This window comes from Artemia franciscana, chromosome 14 (assembly GCF_032884065.1).
Source record: "Artemia franciscana chromosome 14, ASM3288406v1, whole genome shotgun sequence".
In the NCBI taxonomy this organism is placed as follows: domain Eukaryota; kingdom Metazoa; phylum Arthropoda; class Branchiopoda; order Anostraca; family Artemiidae; genus Artemia; species Artemia franciscana.
The window spans coordinates 35,095,255-35,111,623 of record NC_088876.1 but is presented as its reverse complement, the minus strand read 5'-3'; the positions used below and the strand labels follow the sequence as shown (position 1 = coordinate 35,111,623).

Sequence of the window (16,369 nt, the reverse complement as noted above, 5' to 3'; positions counted from 1 at the left end):
TTTCCACGGCTCTAATAAACTAATTTTATCTATTGGTTTTTATAGGACCAAAATTGTGCAGGTTAAAAAGGGGTTTACAGGAGGATCCTGCTGGAGATGTTCTTGCAAACCTAGAATTAAGGGTTTTGGACTATAATTATTATAATGATACCGTTTTATACGTCCAAACTTTTTCACTTAAGAAGTAACACCAAATTTGTTTTTTAAGTGCTATATTGCACTTAAGGATGGTAGAATTGATAAAAAAAAAATCAAGTAAATATGAGTAATATCTTTCAAATGAACCATTAAACATGACTCTAAAGAGTTCTGGTAGCCCACTAGCCACGGATTTTCCACTTGAGACATGGCACCAAAAGTGTCGTTTTTAGTACCGTTGGAACCTGCAGATGGTGAAATTTATATTAGGAACGTATATGTGAGCAACATCTTTTATATGAGAGATCAAAAATCTGTCTACGAAGTTCTGGTTGCCTGTTAGCCCCACCCCTTGAAAAATAGCACAATAAGTGCTTATTTTATGCCGTATAGCACTTACAGATGGTAGAATTTATAAAAAGCACGTAAATATCAGATCGAATGAGCCATTAATTATCGCTCCATGATGCTCTGGTAAACCGCTAGCCCTGGGGAAAAAAAAATCCAAAAACAGGAGACGGATCAGTGTTACCCATGCTAAAAAGCGATTTTCAGAAAAGTGGTTTTCCTTGTTGTTCAAGGTAAGGGACTGTAACTTCCCTATACAGTTTTTTGACTATGCCAATTCTAACGGTACATTTTCATTTTTATCTGACGCCATTTTCCAAGGGTTTCACGCTCTTTTTTGAAATCACCATAAATTTCTTTCCACAACGAACTTTTAAGCAGTTCGTGGTAACGAACTGTTACCACAGGATGAAGGGCTCATTCTAACGGAAATTAAAAGTTCCAGTGCCCTTTTTAAGTTACCAAAAAAAATTGGAGGGCACCTAGGCCCCCTCCCACGCTTATTTTTTCCCCAAAGTCACCGCATCAAAATTCTGAGAGAGCCATTTTATCCAACATAGTCAAATAGCCTAATAGCTATGTCTTTGGGGACGACTTACTCCCCCGCAGTCGCCGTGGGAGGGGCTGCAAGTAACAAACTTTGACCTGTGTTTACATATAGTAATGGTTACTGGAAAGTGTACAGACGTTTTCAGGTTGTTTTTTTTTGGTTTGGGGGGAGAGTTGAAGGGGGGTTACGTGGGAGGATCTTTCAATTTATTTATTTATTTATTTATTAATACCAAATACGGTAAGCTTTCAAGCTTGTTGCAATCAATGGAGGAAAGTTTTATTGGGGGAGGGACTTTCAATGGAGGGGGCGCAGGATTTTCTAGCATTGAAAAAAATGAAAAAATTAATATGAAAAGTTTTTTCTACTGAAAGTGAGGAGCAGCATTAAAACTTAAAACGAACAGAAATTATTACGCATATGAGGGGTTTACCTCCTCGTCATACCTCGCTCTTTACGCTAAAGTATTTTTAGTAATTTCAACTATTTATTCTACGGCCTTTGCGATTCAGGGGTCATTCTTAAGGAATTGGGACACAATTTAAGCTTTAGTGTAAAGAGCGAGGTATCGACGAGGGGTGAGCCCCCTCATATACGCAATAAAAACATACGAAAATAGAAGTTCGCTACGTTAGTTAATTCGTAAGTTACTTATATTTTTTACTTATGAAAACGTTCGTAAAAAATTAAAAGTTATCGTTGCCTTTTTAAGTAATCAAAAAATTGAAGGGCAACTAGGCCTCCTCTCTCGCTCCTTTTTTTTCAAAATCTTCCGATTAAAACTATGAAAAAGCCATTTAGCCCAAAAAAAAAAATTGTATGCAAATTTCGTTTTAATTATTTATGCGTGGAGAGCCAAGATAAAAAAATGCATTGATTAAAAAACGTCCAGAAATTAAACAAAAAAAAAACAAGTTTTTTTAAATGAAAGTAAGGAGCGACATTAAAACTTAAAACGAACAAAAGTTACTCCGTATATGAAAGTGGCTTTTATTCCTCAACGCCCCGCTTTTTACGCTAAAGTTTTTTACTGTTTTAAAATGTAGAGTTAAGAGAAAGAGTCAAACTTTAGCGTAAAGAGCGGGGCGTTGAGGAGGAAAAGCCCCTTTCATATACGGAGTAATTTTTGTTCGTTTTAAGTTTTAATGTCACTCCTTACTCTCATTAAATAAAAAAACTAGTTTTTTAAACTGAAAGTAAGGAGCGATATTAAAACTTATAACGAACAGAAATTACTCCGTATATGAAATGGTTGTCCCCTCCGAAATCCCTCGCTCTTTAGGCTAAAGTTTTTAATTGTTTTAAAAACTAGAATTGTGGCAAAGAATCAAACTTTAGCGTAAAGAGCAAGGGATTGCGGAGGGAACAACCCATTTCATATACGGAGTAATTTCTGTTCGTTTTAAGTTTTAATATCGCTCCTTACTTTCAGTTTAAAAAACTAGTTTTTTTTATTTAATTTCTGAACGTTTTTGAATTAATACATTTTTGATTTGGCTCTCTGCACATTAATTATTAAAATTAAATTTGCAAATTAATTTTTTTTTTGCTAAACGGCCTTCTCTTAGTTTTGATCAGACGGTTTTGAGAAATAAGCGATGGGGAAGGAGGCCTAATTGCCCTCCAATTTTTCGGTTACTTAAAAAGGCAACTAGAACTTCTAATTTTTAACGAACGTTTTTATTAGTAAAAAATATACGTAACTTAAGAATTAACTTACGTAACAAACTTTTATGCTCTTATATTTTTTATTATGTATATGAGGGGGTTTGTCCCCTCGTTAATACCTCGCCTTTTACACTCAATTTTAAGTTTTGTCCGAATTCTTTAAGAATGACCCCTGAATCAGGAAGGCCGTGGAATAAATAGTTGAAATTACTAAAAGTACTTTAGCATAAAGAGCAAGGTATTTATTTCCTCTAAATACCTCGCTCTTTATGCTAAAGTATTTTTACAACCCCTCATATGCGTAATAATCTCAGTTCATTTTAAGTTTTAATGCTACTCCTTACTTTCAGTTGAAAAACTTATTCGTGTTTATTTTTTCATTGTTCTTTTTTTATAGTAATGCTAGAAAATCCCGCGCCCTTTTCATTGAATTTCTCTTCCCCCAAGACATATTCCTCCAAGAGAAGATCCTCCCACATAGCCCCCTCCCTTCGATCCCACCCCAAACCCAAAAAATCCCCCTGAAAACGTCTGTACACTTCCCAATAACCATTACTGTGTGTAAACACTGGACAAAGTTTGTAACTTGCAGCCCCTCCGCCATGGACTGTGGGGGAGTGGGTCATTCCAAAGACATAGTTAATATGGTTTTCGACTATGCGGAACAAAATTTCTATCTAAAAATTTCGATCTGTTGACTTTGGGAAAAACATGAGCGTGGGAGGGGGCCTAGGTTCCCTCCAATTTTTTGGTCACTTAAAAAGGGCACTAGAACTTTTCATTTCCGTTAGAATGAGCCCTCTTGCGAGATTCTAGGACCTCTTGGTCGATACGATGACCCCTGGGAAAAAAAAAAACAAAAAAAAAACAACAAATAAACACGCACCCGCGATCTGTCTTCTGGCAAAAAATACGAAATTCCACATTTTTGTAGATAGGAGCTTGAGATTTTTGCTATAGGGTTGTCTGATACGCTGAATGCGATGGTGTGATTTGAATGGTGTGATTAAGATTCTTTGAATTTTAGGGGGTGTTTCCCCCTATTTTCCAAAATAAGGCAAATTTTCTCAGGCTCGTAACTTTTGATGACAAAAATTAAATTTGATGAAACTTATATATTTAGAATCAGCATGAAAATTCAATTCTTTTGATGTATCTTTTAGCATCAAAAGCTCCGTTTTTTAGAGTTTCGTTTACTATTGAGCCGGGTCGCTCCTTACTACAGTTCGTTACCACGAACTGTTTGATTTAAAAAAACTTGTTTTTTTTTTGTTTAGTTTCTTTTAAGATGAATTGAAATAATAGTTACCATTTCTGGATCAGTGTCAGATTTCATTTTTTTTTTTTTTTTATTAGGAAGTTTTCTTCTAAGTTTTGTTTCGTCTAGGTCCTGAAATACGTTTGTACCTGAATAATTCTAAATCCTGAATTATATTCAGGTCAGAAGAGTACCAAATCCTTGTTTCTGTTTATTTATTTCAATATATTCAAAAAAATAAAACACACATAACACCAATAATAACATAGATCCTAGAAGCGAACTTGTTAAGAACCGTAACAACAAAAAATTGAAAATGAAGAAGAGAGAAAAAAAAAATAAAAGAGAAAACATGGGTAATTAAAGCTAATAGAATAAACATTTAGAAAATTATAGTATAAAAATTTTAGTACATTGTTATATAGCGTGCGAAAACTTGTGGATAGCTCGACACTGGAAGATATAAAATTTTATTGAAGTATAGATTTATAAATGGGGGATCGCTGGGCGGAACTAGAGACGCACTTGGGGACGAGACAGTGATCTTCAGGATTATTATTATTAAAATAATATAATAAATGGGGAGGAATATTTTTATGGTAAGCGGAGTATGCAAGGGATAGATTTATTTTTTTTATGATTTGTTCAAAAGGGATAATACCAAAATCGGAGTACAACTCCTGGGTGGGATATAGTCGGGGCAACCGAAAAACTACTTTGACGGCACAGTTTTGGGCAGATTTTAATTTACTGGTAAGTGAAGGATAAGTATTGCCCCAAACAGATCCGTAATATGAGATGTATGGGTAAATTAAAGAGTAATAAAGGTTGACAAGGATATCGGGAGGAAGAGAATAATTCGCACGAATAATCATACTTACCTCTCACAAGATTATGGCTCTGATATAGGACACATGTGTTGCAAATGATAGGGAGTAGTCTATGTGGACACCAAGAAACTTGGCAACTTCGACCTGCGGGAGGAGATTGGTAGAATATTTTAGGCCAAGTGCTTGCTGAGCTTCATTATTTTTGAAAGGGGTTCGAAATAATATAACCTGAATTTTCTTGCTGTTAATGGTCATGCAGTTAACGAGGCACCACTCCTGTACTCTATTAAATAAAAAAAAAACAAGTTTTTAAAATGAAACTAAGGAGTGACATTAAAACGAACAGAAATTACTCCGCATATGAAAGGGCTTTTCCTCCTCAACGCCTCGCTCTTTACGCTAAAGTTTGACTCTCTCAACTCTACTTTTTAAAACAGTAAAAAACTTTAGTGCAAAGAGCGGGACCTTGAGGAGGAAAAACTCCTTTCATATACGGAGTAATTTCTGTTCGTTTTAAGTTTTAATGTCGCTCCTTAGTTTCATTTAAAAACAAATGTTTTTTTTTATATTTAATTTCTGGACGTTTTTGAATTAATGCATGTTTTGATCTTGGCTCTCCGCACATAAATAATTAAAACCAAATTTGCATATATTTTTTTTTGCTAAATGGCTTTCTCATAGTTTTAATCGGAAGATTTTGAGAAAAAAGAAGCGAGGGAGGAGGCCTAGTTGCCCTTCAATTTTTTGATTACTTGAAAAGGCAACTACAACTTTTAATTTTTTACGAACGTTTTCATTAATAAAATATATACGTAGCTTATAAATTAACTTACGTAATGAACTTCTATATTCGTATGTTTTTATTGCGTATATGAAGGGGTACACCCCTCGTAGATACCTCGCTCTTTACACTAAAGCTTAAATTTTGTCCCAATTCCATAAGAATGACCCCTGAATCGCAAAGGCTGTAGAATAAATAGTTGAAATTACTAAAAATAATTTATTGTAAAGAGCGAGGTATTACGAAGAGGTAAACCCCTCATATGCGTAATAGTTTCTGTTCGTTTTAAGTTTTAATGCTGCTCCTCATTTTCAGTAGAAAAAACTTTTCATATTTATTTTTTCATTTTTTAAAAATAATTCTAGAAAATCCTGCGCCCTCTTCATTGAAAGTCTCTTCCCCCATGAGAAGTTCCTCCATGGAAAGATCCTCCCGCTAACCCTCCCCCCTCAACTCTCCCCCAAACCAAAAAATCCCCCTGAAAACGTCTGTACACTTCCCAGTAACCATTACTATATGTATAAAAAGGTCAAAGTTTGTAAATACATATTTATTACTGACCATATTTATTATGGTCATATGTATTAGGTCTTTCGGCTATGATGAATGAAACGGCTATCTCAGAATTTTGATCGGGTGACTTTGGGAAAAAATGAGCGTGGGAGGGGGCCAAGCTGCCCTCCCATTTTTTGGTCGCTTAAAAAGGGCACTAGAACTTTTAGTTTCCGATAGAATGAGCCCTCTTGCGACATTCTAGGACCACTGAGTTGATACAATCACCCCTGGGGGAAAAAACCCATATAATCACGCATCCATGATTTGTCTTCTGGCAAAATGTGAAATTCCACATTTTTGTTGATAGGAGCTTGAAACTTCTACAATAAGGTTCTGTGACACGCTGAATCTGATGGTGTGATTTTCGTTAAGATTCTATGACTTTTAGGGGGTGTTTCCTACTATTTTCTAAAATGAGGCAAATTTTCTCAGGCTCGTAAATTTTGGTGGGTAAGACTAATCTTGATGAAACTTACATATTTAAAATCAGCATTAAAATGCGATTCTTGTGATGTAACTGTTGGTATCAAAATTCCAGTTTTTAGAGTTTTGGTTACTATTGAGCCGGGTCGCTCCTTACTATAGTTCGTTACCACGAACTGTTTGATTCAGAAGGGTTTGAGTAGAAGTGACGACCGATGGTAAATTAGAACCGGTGCTGAAAAATTGCTATCGTCAGCAAAAAGTATTGGGTGCACTGATGGACCCAGGTCCGTAACCAAATCATTAATATAAAGGAGAAAAAGTATTTGACCAAGAACAGAGCCCCGTGGGACGCCCCTCTGGACAGGTAGGGGATTATATTTCACAATATTAAGCATATAAATTTTCACAGGAAATATTTCATGGAACAATTTAAACAAGCTCTACTAGATGAAAACATTTCTACAGGCTACCTTCCTACTTAAACAAAGGCATTCTTTAGTGTTTTCTTATTGTTGAAGGAAAATACTAATTTGGGAGAAGCGGGAATGCTTAAGTTTTACAGGAGGGCGTGATTTGGAAAAATGTTGCAAAATTTCGGGGAATTGTAGAGAAAATATATGAAATTATCGAGAAATCTAAAACTTGGCTGAATTTGGTTGAGAATTGGTTGAAATTGGGATTTCGTTGGCAGGAGAAGGGACACAAGCCACCCATAAACCCTTTTCCCAAATATCTAAACGGGGAATAGCCTTTTCAATGCATTAACACAAAATTTTGAAATAAATGAATTTAATTTATAAATTTCATATTTTTATGAATTTAAAGTTCTTATTTAATATATTTAATATGATATAATTTTTTTTCTTTGTTATATAGTTTAATTTATTCAATATATTTATAAATCTAATAGATTCAGTAAAAAACATGAATTAAACATCATTATTTGAATATGTATTAAATATACAAATTAGAAAAAAAAATATGAAATGGTACCAATAAATTACTTTATATAAAAGTGCATATGAGTTTTCGATTGTTTTAAGAATTCATACACAGTAAAATAATTATACATATTCTAATTGTAGGTATGACATGCTGATTTATGCTGTATTAATTCTAGCAATAGGGATTAGTGGTATTTTTACTGCTGACACTAAAAATGTCAATGATGATTACGATGGAGGAATAGATAGAGATGGGTTCTATAACCCCTACAGCTCCCTACAAGGAAAGGACACTTATCTTGACCCGTATGTATACATTTTACTTATTGTCCCTAAATCTTTTCAACTTACGCACTCTGAGGTAACCCTTCTTTTGCTTGCCACTCTGCAGAAATTTTATACTTTAGGTTCCCCCCTAAAATTCTCTTATCTCTTAAAAGTCTCTTACTAAAATTTTATATGCAGAATCAGGAGAAAAACTATATTTTCGTAACAAGGTAGCATCCAGGATTTTTTTTGGGCGGGGGGAGGGTTACAAAAAAACTAAAAAACGCATAAAAAAATGTGTTTACATTCATTTTTGTTACATTTTTACGAGCCAGACAAACACTTTAGGGGGAGGGTTCAAGCCTCCATACCCCCCTGGATACGGCCTTGGTTCGTAAGAGTTCGAATTGGAAAGGTTGAAACTAGAAATTCAAATTTGGCTGTCATAAAAGAAATATTTTTATTATCCCTAATCGACTTAGGCTTGCTTATTTCTCTTTTATTTGGGAATTAAATATGATATCAAGCAGTTCGTGGTAACGAACTGTAGTAAGGAGCGACCCGGCTCAATAGTAACCAAAACTCTAAAAAATGGAATTTTTATATCAATAGCTACATCAAAAGAATCGCATTTTAATGCTGATTTTAAATATATAAGTTTCATCAAGTTGAGCATTACCCATCAAAAGTTACTGAGAATTTTTGCGTTACTTTAGAAAATAGGGGGAAACACCCCCTAAAAGTCATAGAATCTTAACAAAATCACGCCATCAGATTCAGCGTATCAGAGAACCCTACTGTAGAAGTTTCAAGCTCCTATCTACAAAATGTGGAATTTTGTATTTTTTGCCAGAAGGCAGATCACGGATGCGTGTTTATTTGTTTGTTTGTTTTTCCCCCAGGAGTGATCGTATCGACCCAGTGGTCCTAGAATGTTGCGAAAGGGCTCATTCTAACGGAAATGAAAAGTTCTAGTGCCCTTTTTAAGTTACCAAAAAAATTGGAGGGCACCTAGGCCCTCTCCCATGCTAATTATTTTCCCAGAGTCACCAGATCAAAATTCTGAGATAGTCATTTTATTCAGCGTAGTCGAAAAACCTATAACTATGTCTTCGGGGACGACTTACTTCCCCACAGTCCCCGTGGGAGGGGCTACAAGTTACAAGCTTTGACCAGTGCTTACATATAGTAACGTTTATTGGGAAGTGTACAGGCGTTTTCAGGAGGAATTTTCTAGTTGGGGGAGGGGTTGAAAAGAGGGGGATATGCTGGGGGAACTTTCCATCGAGGAATTTGTCATGGGGGAAGAAAATTTCCATGAAGGGAGTGCAGGATTTACTAGCATTATTAAAAAAAACAATGAAAAAATAAATATGAAAAAGTTTTTTTTCATCTGGAAGTAAGGAGCAGCATTAAAACTTAAAATGAACAGAAATTATTACCCATATAAGGGGCTCACCTCCACCTAATACCTCGCTCTTTACGCTAAAGTATTTTTGGTAATTTCAACTATATATTCTACGGCTTTTGTGATTCAGGGGTCATTCTCAATGAATTGGGACAAAATTTAAGCTTTAGTGTAAAGAGCGAGGTACTGACGAGGGGACGAACCCCCTCATATATGTAATAAAAACATGAGAATACAAAAGTTCTTTACGTAAGCTAACTTATATGTTACGCATAACTTTTACTAATAAAAAGATTCGTAAAAAATTAAAAGTTCTAGTTGCCTTTTTAATTAACCAAAAAATCGGAGGGCAACTAGGCTTCCTCCCCCGCTCTTTTTTTCTCAAAATCATTCGATCAAAATTATGAGAAAGCCATTTATCAAAAAAAAAAATGCAAATTTCGTTTTAATTATTCCTCTGCGGAGAGCCAAAATCAAAACATGCATTGATTCAAAAACGTTCAGAAATTAAATAAAAAAAAAACAAGTTTTTTTAACTGAAAGTAAGGAGCGATATTAAAACTTAAAATGAACAGAAATTACTTTGTATATGATATGGGCTGCTTCCTCATCAACGCCCCGCTCTTTACGCTAATGTTTTTTACTGTTTAAAAAAAGAGTTGAGAGAAAGAGTCAAACTTTTGCGTAAAGAGTGGGGCGTTGATGAAGAAGCAGCCCCTTTCAAATGCGGAGTAATTTCTGTTCGTTTTAAGTTTTAGTGTCGCTCCTTACTTTCAGTTAAAAAAAACTTTTTTTAATCAGGTGAAAGCTCTATTCTTAGGGCTTCAGGTAAAGCCCTATGTTTGGTATAGGTCTTTCTACTGACTGTAAATTTTAATTTTAGTTTGGTTCTATTTTTGTTGTCTGTAAATCCACTTTGCATTATTATGAGCAACCCAAAAATAGAATAAGATTTTCCAGCTGCTACACTTGCCACATATGCCAATTGGAGAGGGGAGGAATTGGCCTTAGAGTTTGGAAGTGCCTCGCCCTTTTTACCTTCTTTTATAAAAATTAAATCTGGAAAGAATTGGCGAAAAATGTTTTTCCATGGGGCCATTTATCCACAGGGACACCTTTTTATGTCTAAAATTCACTTCGCCGAGGGAGTCTCAGTCGCCGGATTTTTTTCACCTACTTTAAAAATTAGTATAAGCAAAAAATTAGACCCAATGAAAAATGAAAAGCCCAGGAAATGTAAATAGGCGTGCCAGACCACAATATATCCATTGAAAAGATTTCTCCTGTTTGATTGGTGTGCTTATATTAAGGCTCAGTGATTAACCTCTCAAAGGTATAGCTCGGTTAAAATTCTTTTCTGCCCAAGTTATAAGGATAAGGATATTCAACTATGATTATTGCGAAAAGGAGCCTATATTATTAAGGCTATATAGCATATTTGTGCTAGCATCATCATGCTAGGCAACGTCACCAGCATAGAATGTTTCAGACATCATTGGTGTTACTTGTAATCTATTCTTGGCAGTGATTGGAGCTTTGTTTGGGGTCTACACTCGCAGAAGCAAGTCGATTGTGGATGACGTCCACCTACCTTGTGTATGGTCTACCTCTGGGTGCTTTCAGCATGCACACTTGTGTTAAATTAAAAAATGAAAGTCCGGGTTTTTGAGCGGACAGTTGGAGTAGACGACCATACCACCGCAACGGTCGAGATTCGAGCTGCTCAAACAGAGTTGAGAACCTACAAAATTGTTACTGAGTGACTTTTCTTTAAGTTTCTTCTCCCCTAAATGAACACTTTTCAGTGAAACTCAATTATGAACGTATATCATAATTTATTGTTTTAGGTACTTGGAATCTAATACCGACTACAAAAGTGAACCTGCCTTTGGCCAAAGTGGTTCAAGCTATGATCAACAGTCTTACAATAGTCAATCCCTTCCTTTAGATCAAGGCTACTCTCAAGCTCCGGCACTATCAGACACCTATGGGAACGAGCCTGCAAAAGAATCATCCTACGGAAATAATGCAGAAGGTTACCAAGATGACGATAAAGAAGGAGTTTACTATTACTACTTCCCAATGGGCGATACGATAAAAGAAAAACTAAAGTTAAAAATGAAAGGAGTTTGGGATAACATGCTGGGTGGAGCAACTGGATTATCTGGAAAGTTACAGAAGCATGAAAAACATAAGGCTAAAGACAAGATTCAAGCTATTGATGAAGCTGTTTACGGACTAGCTGCTGCAACTTTAGCTGTGGTTATCGTTGCTTGGGCCCTCCTCTTAAGTGCACCATTTATTTACACCGGTTTGCCTGCAAATTTATTTATTGCTAGTGAAGATTCAGGACAAGAGTTTGATCTTAGTGCATTTGGAATCCCTTTAACATTAAGAGCTCCAGCCTTAGGGAAGAATGGAGGAGGTCTAATGTCGTCTTCATGGCTTACATCAGAAAATATAGAAAAAGTTACATCCTACATTGCCCAGAAAGTAGATGAATATAGAGGAAAAGTGAATCATTAAAAGCTACCTCATTTAATTACGTAAGCGGTTCTTAATCTTTTATTTATTTCACCACATACATTCCTATTTAGTCACTCCTAATCAGAAAATAAGGGTTATGCTAGTGTAAGTGTTGACCTCAGCTATCTTATTATCTTGAATCCGGGTTTAATCAGCTTTTGCAACGATTAAGACTTACCTGGTTGTGGAACCTTGTCCTTCAATTAGTTTAAAAGCTATTTCATTGCGTCAAGATTCCATATATATTTATGCTGTTACACAAAACAATTAAAAAAAAATACCTGCAAAACGTGTTAAATGCCCCTTAATGAAAATTAGACGCTAAAAAGCATTTTGTTAAATTTAAATATACAAATTAAAAAGTTTATCCTGGCAGCTACATCTGTTGCATTCTTACCCACTTTCAGTAGTGAGAAAATTAAATAATTACAAAATTTGATCCTAAAATCAAACATCCCATTTTTTCTTTTTTTTTTAGTTTTGAGCAATGGGTAATATGTGAAATTTAGAGCCTTCACCCCGGCGGCTACATGGGTATTGTCCTTCTTGGAGACGGATTTATTTGACATTTTGATTATTATGAGGAAAAGCTTCTCCCAAAATTTTGACGTGATGCCACAGAGAATTATGGGTGTCCTTTCACGTACTATCCCTGAATCACTTGAGGCCCTTAAGATCGGAAGTAGGTCTCAGAACTGCCTTATATTTGGAGCATTATATTCGTCTTGAATCACAACGTCACTCCTTAATTTATTGTAAGAAAAATTCTGGGGTATATATAGTGTCTTTTTTTACTCATAGGCCTATATAATGAATAAAATAATAGATTGCATAATAATATGCTGAAGCCGAAATCATTGAATGCGAGTCTGCGCTTAGAAAATGAGTGAATTTTTACACTCTCTTTTGCTACTAGCCACCTGTACGTCTCATAATTTCCTATGATAGAGGTGTGTCACTGTCTGATCAGAAATTGTCAAGCTGCAACATAATATAAAATGGCAGTTAGTTTACGTGCTGATATCATCGTCTGCTCAAAAAAGAAAGAGTAGTAAGTAGTAGCAATAAGTAGAAAGTAGCAACAATTAGAAAGTAGAGCAGTAAGCAGAAAGCATTCCCTAAATTTCAGGCTGGGAATAGTTTAAGGCCACCATCGAATTGAGTTCAATAAGTTGGTACATCGTGTTTAAATGAACTCAAATGCCAATAATTACTAACAAATTATGACTTGTCGATATTTTAGCAGAAGTAAAAAAGATACTTAAAAATTCAGTTGTTTTGCAGCTCAAAGAGCTTACACTTACACTTGTAAAATGTCTTTTTCGGTATGTTCAAATTATAAAAAATTATTCCAAAATTAAATAGACAAAAGACAAGTTCTTAACGTATGAAAGTAAAGAGTGACACTGAAACTTTAAACATATGAAAGTAAAAATCAGCAAGGTTTTTCAAGGTCTTCCAGAAACTTTCCAAAATAATTTCTATGGTTTTTAAGACGAAATCTTCCAACACACCTTTTTTAATTGGATGTTCTCCATGTGAACCAATGGGAAGGGAGGAGGCAATAGCCACGGAAAACAAGACATTAAACAATTTACATAAATAATTAAATAAGAAATATTTATATTTAAACTTTGGTGAAAACAAAGCTCCTGGTAGGCCATAACTCCCCCCCCCCTGGGAAATTTTCTGATTGAACCTATGATCCCCCCTCATCTCTCTATTTTTGTACCAGTTTACATTTGAATGTAATATTTTACATTTGATAAGAAAGAATTATCTTCGATAAGAAAGGTTCTATCACCCATCAGTCAGGACGTTACAGGTATAATCTGAAAACCTTCTTGATAATCAAAGGGGATAAAAGATTAATTCCTACTCTCTATCCACACTACCTTCTAGATTTATCTGAAAGTCCACGGAGAATTAGAAAGTTTTGGCATAAAAGCAAGCTTCTTGAAGCCCAAGGCACACTCCCCCCAGACTTTAAAAAAAATCCACTGATCCTCCTCCATAATGTGTGATACACACTTGTGCATCACTATACATGATTTTATCAAACCTTAAATGTTTTAGTTAAACGGATCTTTAACATAAATTTTATTAAATATGTTTTATGAGATATGGGTTACCAGGCCCAGGCAGTAATTTTGATCATTTTGCGGCAAATGCGGGTGCCCTTCGGGCACCCACACTTTCATTAAAATCAAGTAAATCGTATAAAGTGTTTGTAGTCTTTGGTTGTAGAGTTCCATATATGTCTCCCCTCCATACGAGTCCCATATGTCCCCATAAATATTTAGTAACTACACATTCAGAATGCACTAAGTGTTTCTTTAGAAATGAATGTGCCACTTCATGGCATTAATCTCTCTAGAACTGGGAAGCTCAATGCATAGATTTTCGATAGTCCTAAACTTAAAAACCTTAGAAGTTTTACTCGATGGCTTTTTGGGATCCTTAGGGCACAAATTGTCGTTTTTGACATAAAATGGCAGAAACCGCCACTGTTCAGCGGTACAACCTTTATTGCTAAATACAAAGGCCAGTAGAACCTTAAATATCCTTTCTAATGACCCTTTTCCTGCTATTATATGGACAATTGTTTCGATAGCCCCGCGATAATCCGACCCCGCATAATCCGACCCCGCGATAATCCAAATGAAGGGAGATTGAGATTAACTCTTATCCCCTCCTCTAGACACCGTCTTATATTTATTAGAAGGTTCAAGGAGAGTTAGAAAATTTGGGTATAAGAATACACTCTTTGAGATATCAGGTGCACCCCCCCCAACTTACACAATAAACCATCGGTCCTCCTCCAAAGCTACTGATTCACAATTAAAACATGTTAATACAAATAGATGCGCAAGTAAAACAAATAAATACGCTTTCGTTGTCTTGTTCCTTTAAAAGCTTTTGATGGATAACTTTAAAGTTGAGAAGTTGTGTATATTTGGAGTATATTTTAATGTATCAAAACTTATTTTCATATCTTAAATTTATTTTCTTAATTTCATTACAATACATATCAAAACGTATTGTTATCGAAACTTGGTACTTGTATGATATACCCCCGACCTAATATTCTTCATCTAAGTAGAACCTGTTTATCTGACGCTCAATCCTAATGAAATATACCTAAGTGTGATAAAAATATAATACTTCAGAAACAAACTTGGGCTATATATTTACATATTAGGGGGATGCGGGTAGCAGTGAAGTATAGCGGGTCAGCATGCCTTATGTGCTAGGTACCATTATTCTGCATATTATGTAGTAAAATTGTTTTCTAACTTCACACTGCCCAAATACTTTACCCCCCCCCCTAATTTGCAAATATATAGCCCAAATTATATACTTGCCGTGTGTTCTGTCACTTCTTTATGTCTTGTCTCACGCTAAGCTGAAAGAACCTAAGGAAAACAACCGGTTATATAATTTGTCAAAGAATGAACAACTTAAGTAGTCGGAGGTATATCATACACGTACCCAAAACTTATTTTTGGAGTTTCAATTATTATTCGAATGACTCTTTACTTAAAGTTCGTTACTGCGAACAGTCTGATAATTCATTTTGTTGCCCTATTTGTTTATAATGCTTGGTTCTATTCGAATGTCGTGTCTTAAAAAAATAACAATTTTTAAATTTCTTTCTAAATTAATTATTTTAGCTTTAAAAATTTTTCTTTTAGGTTACATTTTGTTTCAGATGAAATTCGGACCTTACAGAAGAAATCTATGGCCAGTATACGGCCTTTCAATTGTGCAATTTTCATATTATGTATATTTTCATTGTAAAGTAATTTATTGTAATTTATTAGTGTTTATATTTTTGTATTTTTTTCTGGGATGGTACTGGGATAGATTCAAAGCCTAAATTATTATTTGTTTTATGTGTTTTCCTATGTGCTGATGTTATACCTGAAAATTAAATTGTTTCTTTTATAAATGTCTATAAATCTAAGTCTTGTATTATTACTATCTACTTGGTATTTATCATACTGTCAATTAAGTGGTTAAGTTTAGAGTAGCTTAGTATTATTGAAGGCTTCAAAGTCCGTAGTCTGGGATAAAGGGGCTATTCATTTTCATCAGGAGGAAAGAGGAGGTTAGGATGCCCAAGAATCGGCTGAAAACCTTGTTGTCCCTGATGAATTTGAAACCCTTAGCCCTAATTGCCCCAAGTAGGGAGAGTCTAATGTAAAAATGATTTAATTTGGGGTTTGTTTATTCGCCCCTAAAATGGGAATATAAATAATTTCTTAAGCCACACTGCTTTTCCATTTCCGAAAAATTTTGCAAAAAAAAAATGTTTTTAGTTTCAAGAAAGCAGTGAACAAAGCTTTGTTCACCATTATTCACTGCTGTTTTCAAATTAAAACTCGTTTTTTTACTTAATGTTTCGTAAAATGAGAACCAAAAATTAATAAGGACACTTTTGTCCAGCTAAAAAAAAATTCCTCAAAAGCTGTTGAGTCAAAAAATGGCCAAAAGACAGTTTTTGTCTAAACACAGATTCGGAACTGTGTGACTAATAACATTTAAAATTGTATAACTAATTTGACTGTATCATCAAACAGTTCGTGGCAACGAACTGTAGTAAGGAGCGACCCGTCTCAATAGTAACCGAAACTCTAAAAAATGGAATTTTGATACCAATAGTTATA

At 34.9% G+C, this 16,369-nt stretch overlaps 1 protein-coding gene across 2 annotated transcripts in view; it reads left to right on the top strand.

Moving 5' to 3' along the window:
* Positions 1-15,651, top strand: part of LOC136035637 (uncharacterized) — a 34,911-nt gene extending 19,260 nt beyond the window's left edge. For both annotated transcript variants that reach the window (XM_065717538.1, XM_065717537.1), the window contains exons 2-4: positions 7,640-7,804; positions 11,021-11,719; positions 15,395-15,651. In XM_065717538.1, the coding sequence (XP_065573610.1) occupies positions 7,647-7,804; positions 11,021-11,699 (837 nt within the window). In that variant the 5' untranslated portion in view covers positions 7,640-7,646 and the 3' untranslated portion in view covers positions 11,700-11,719; positions 15,395-15,651. The remainder of the gene's footprint in view (positions 1-7,639; positions 7,805-11,020; positions 11,720-15,394) is intronic.
* Positions 15,652-16,369: the final 718 nt, after the last annotated feature.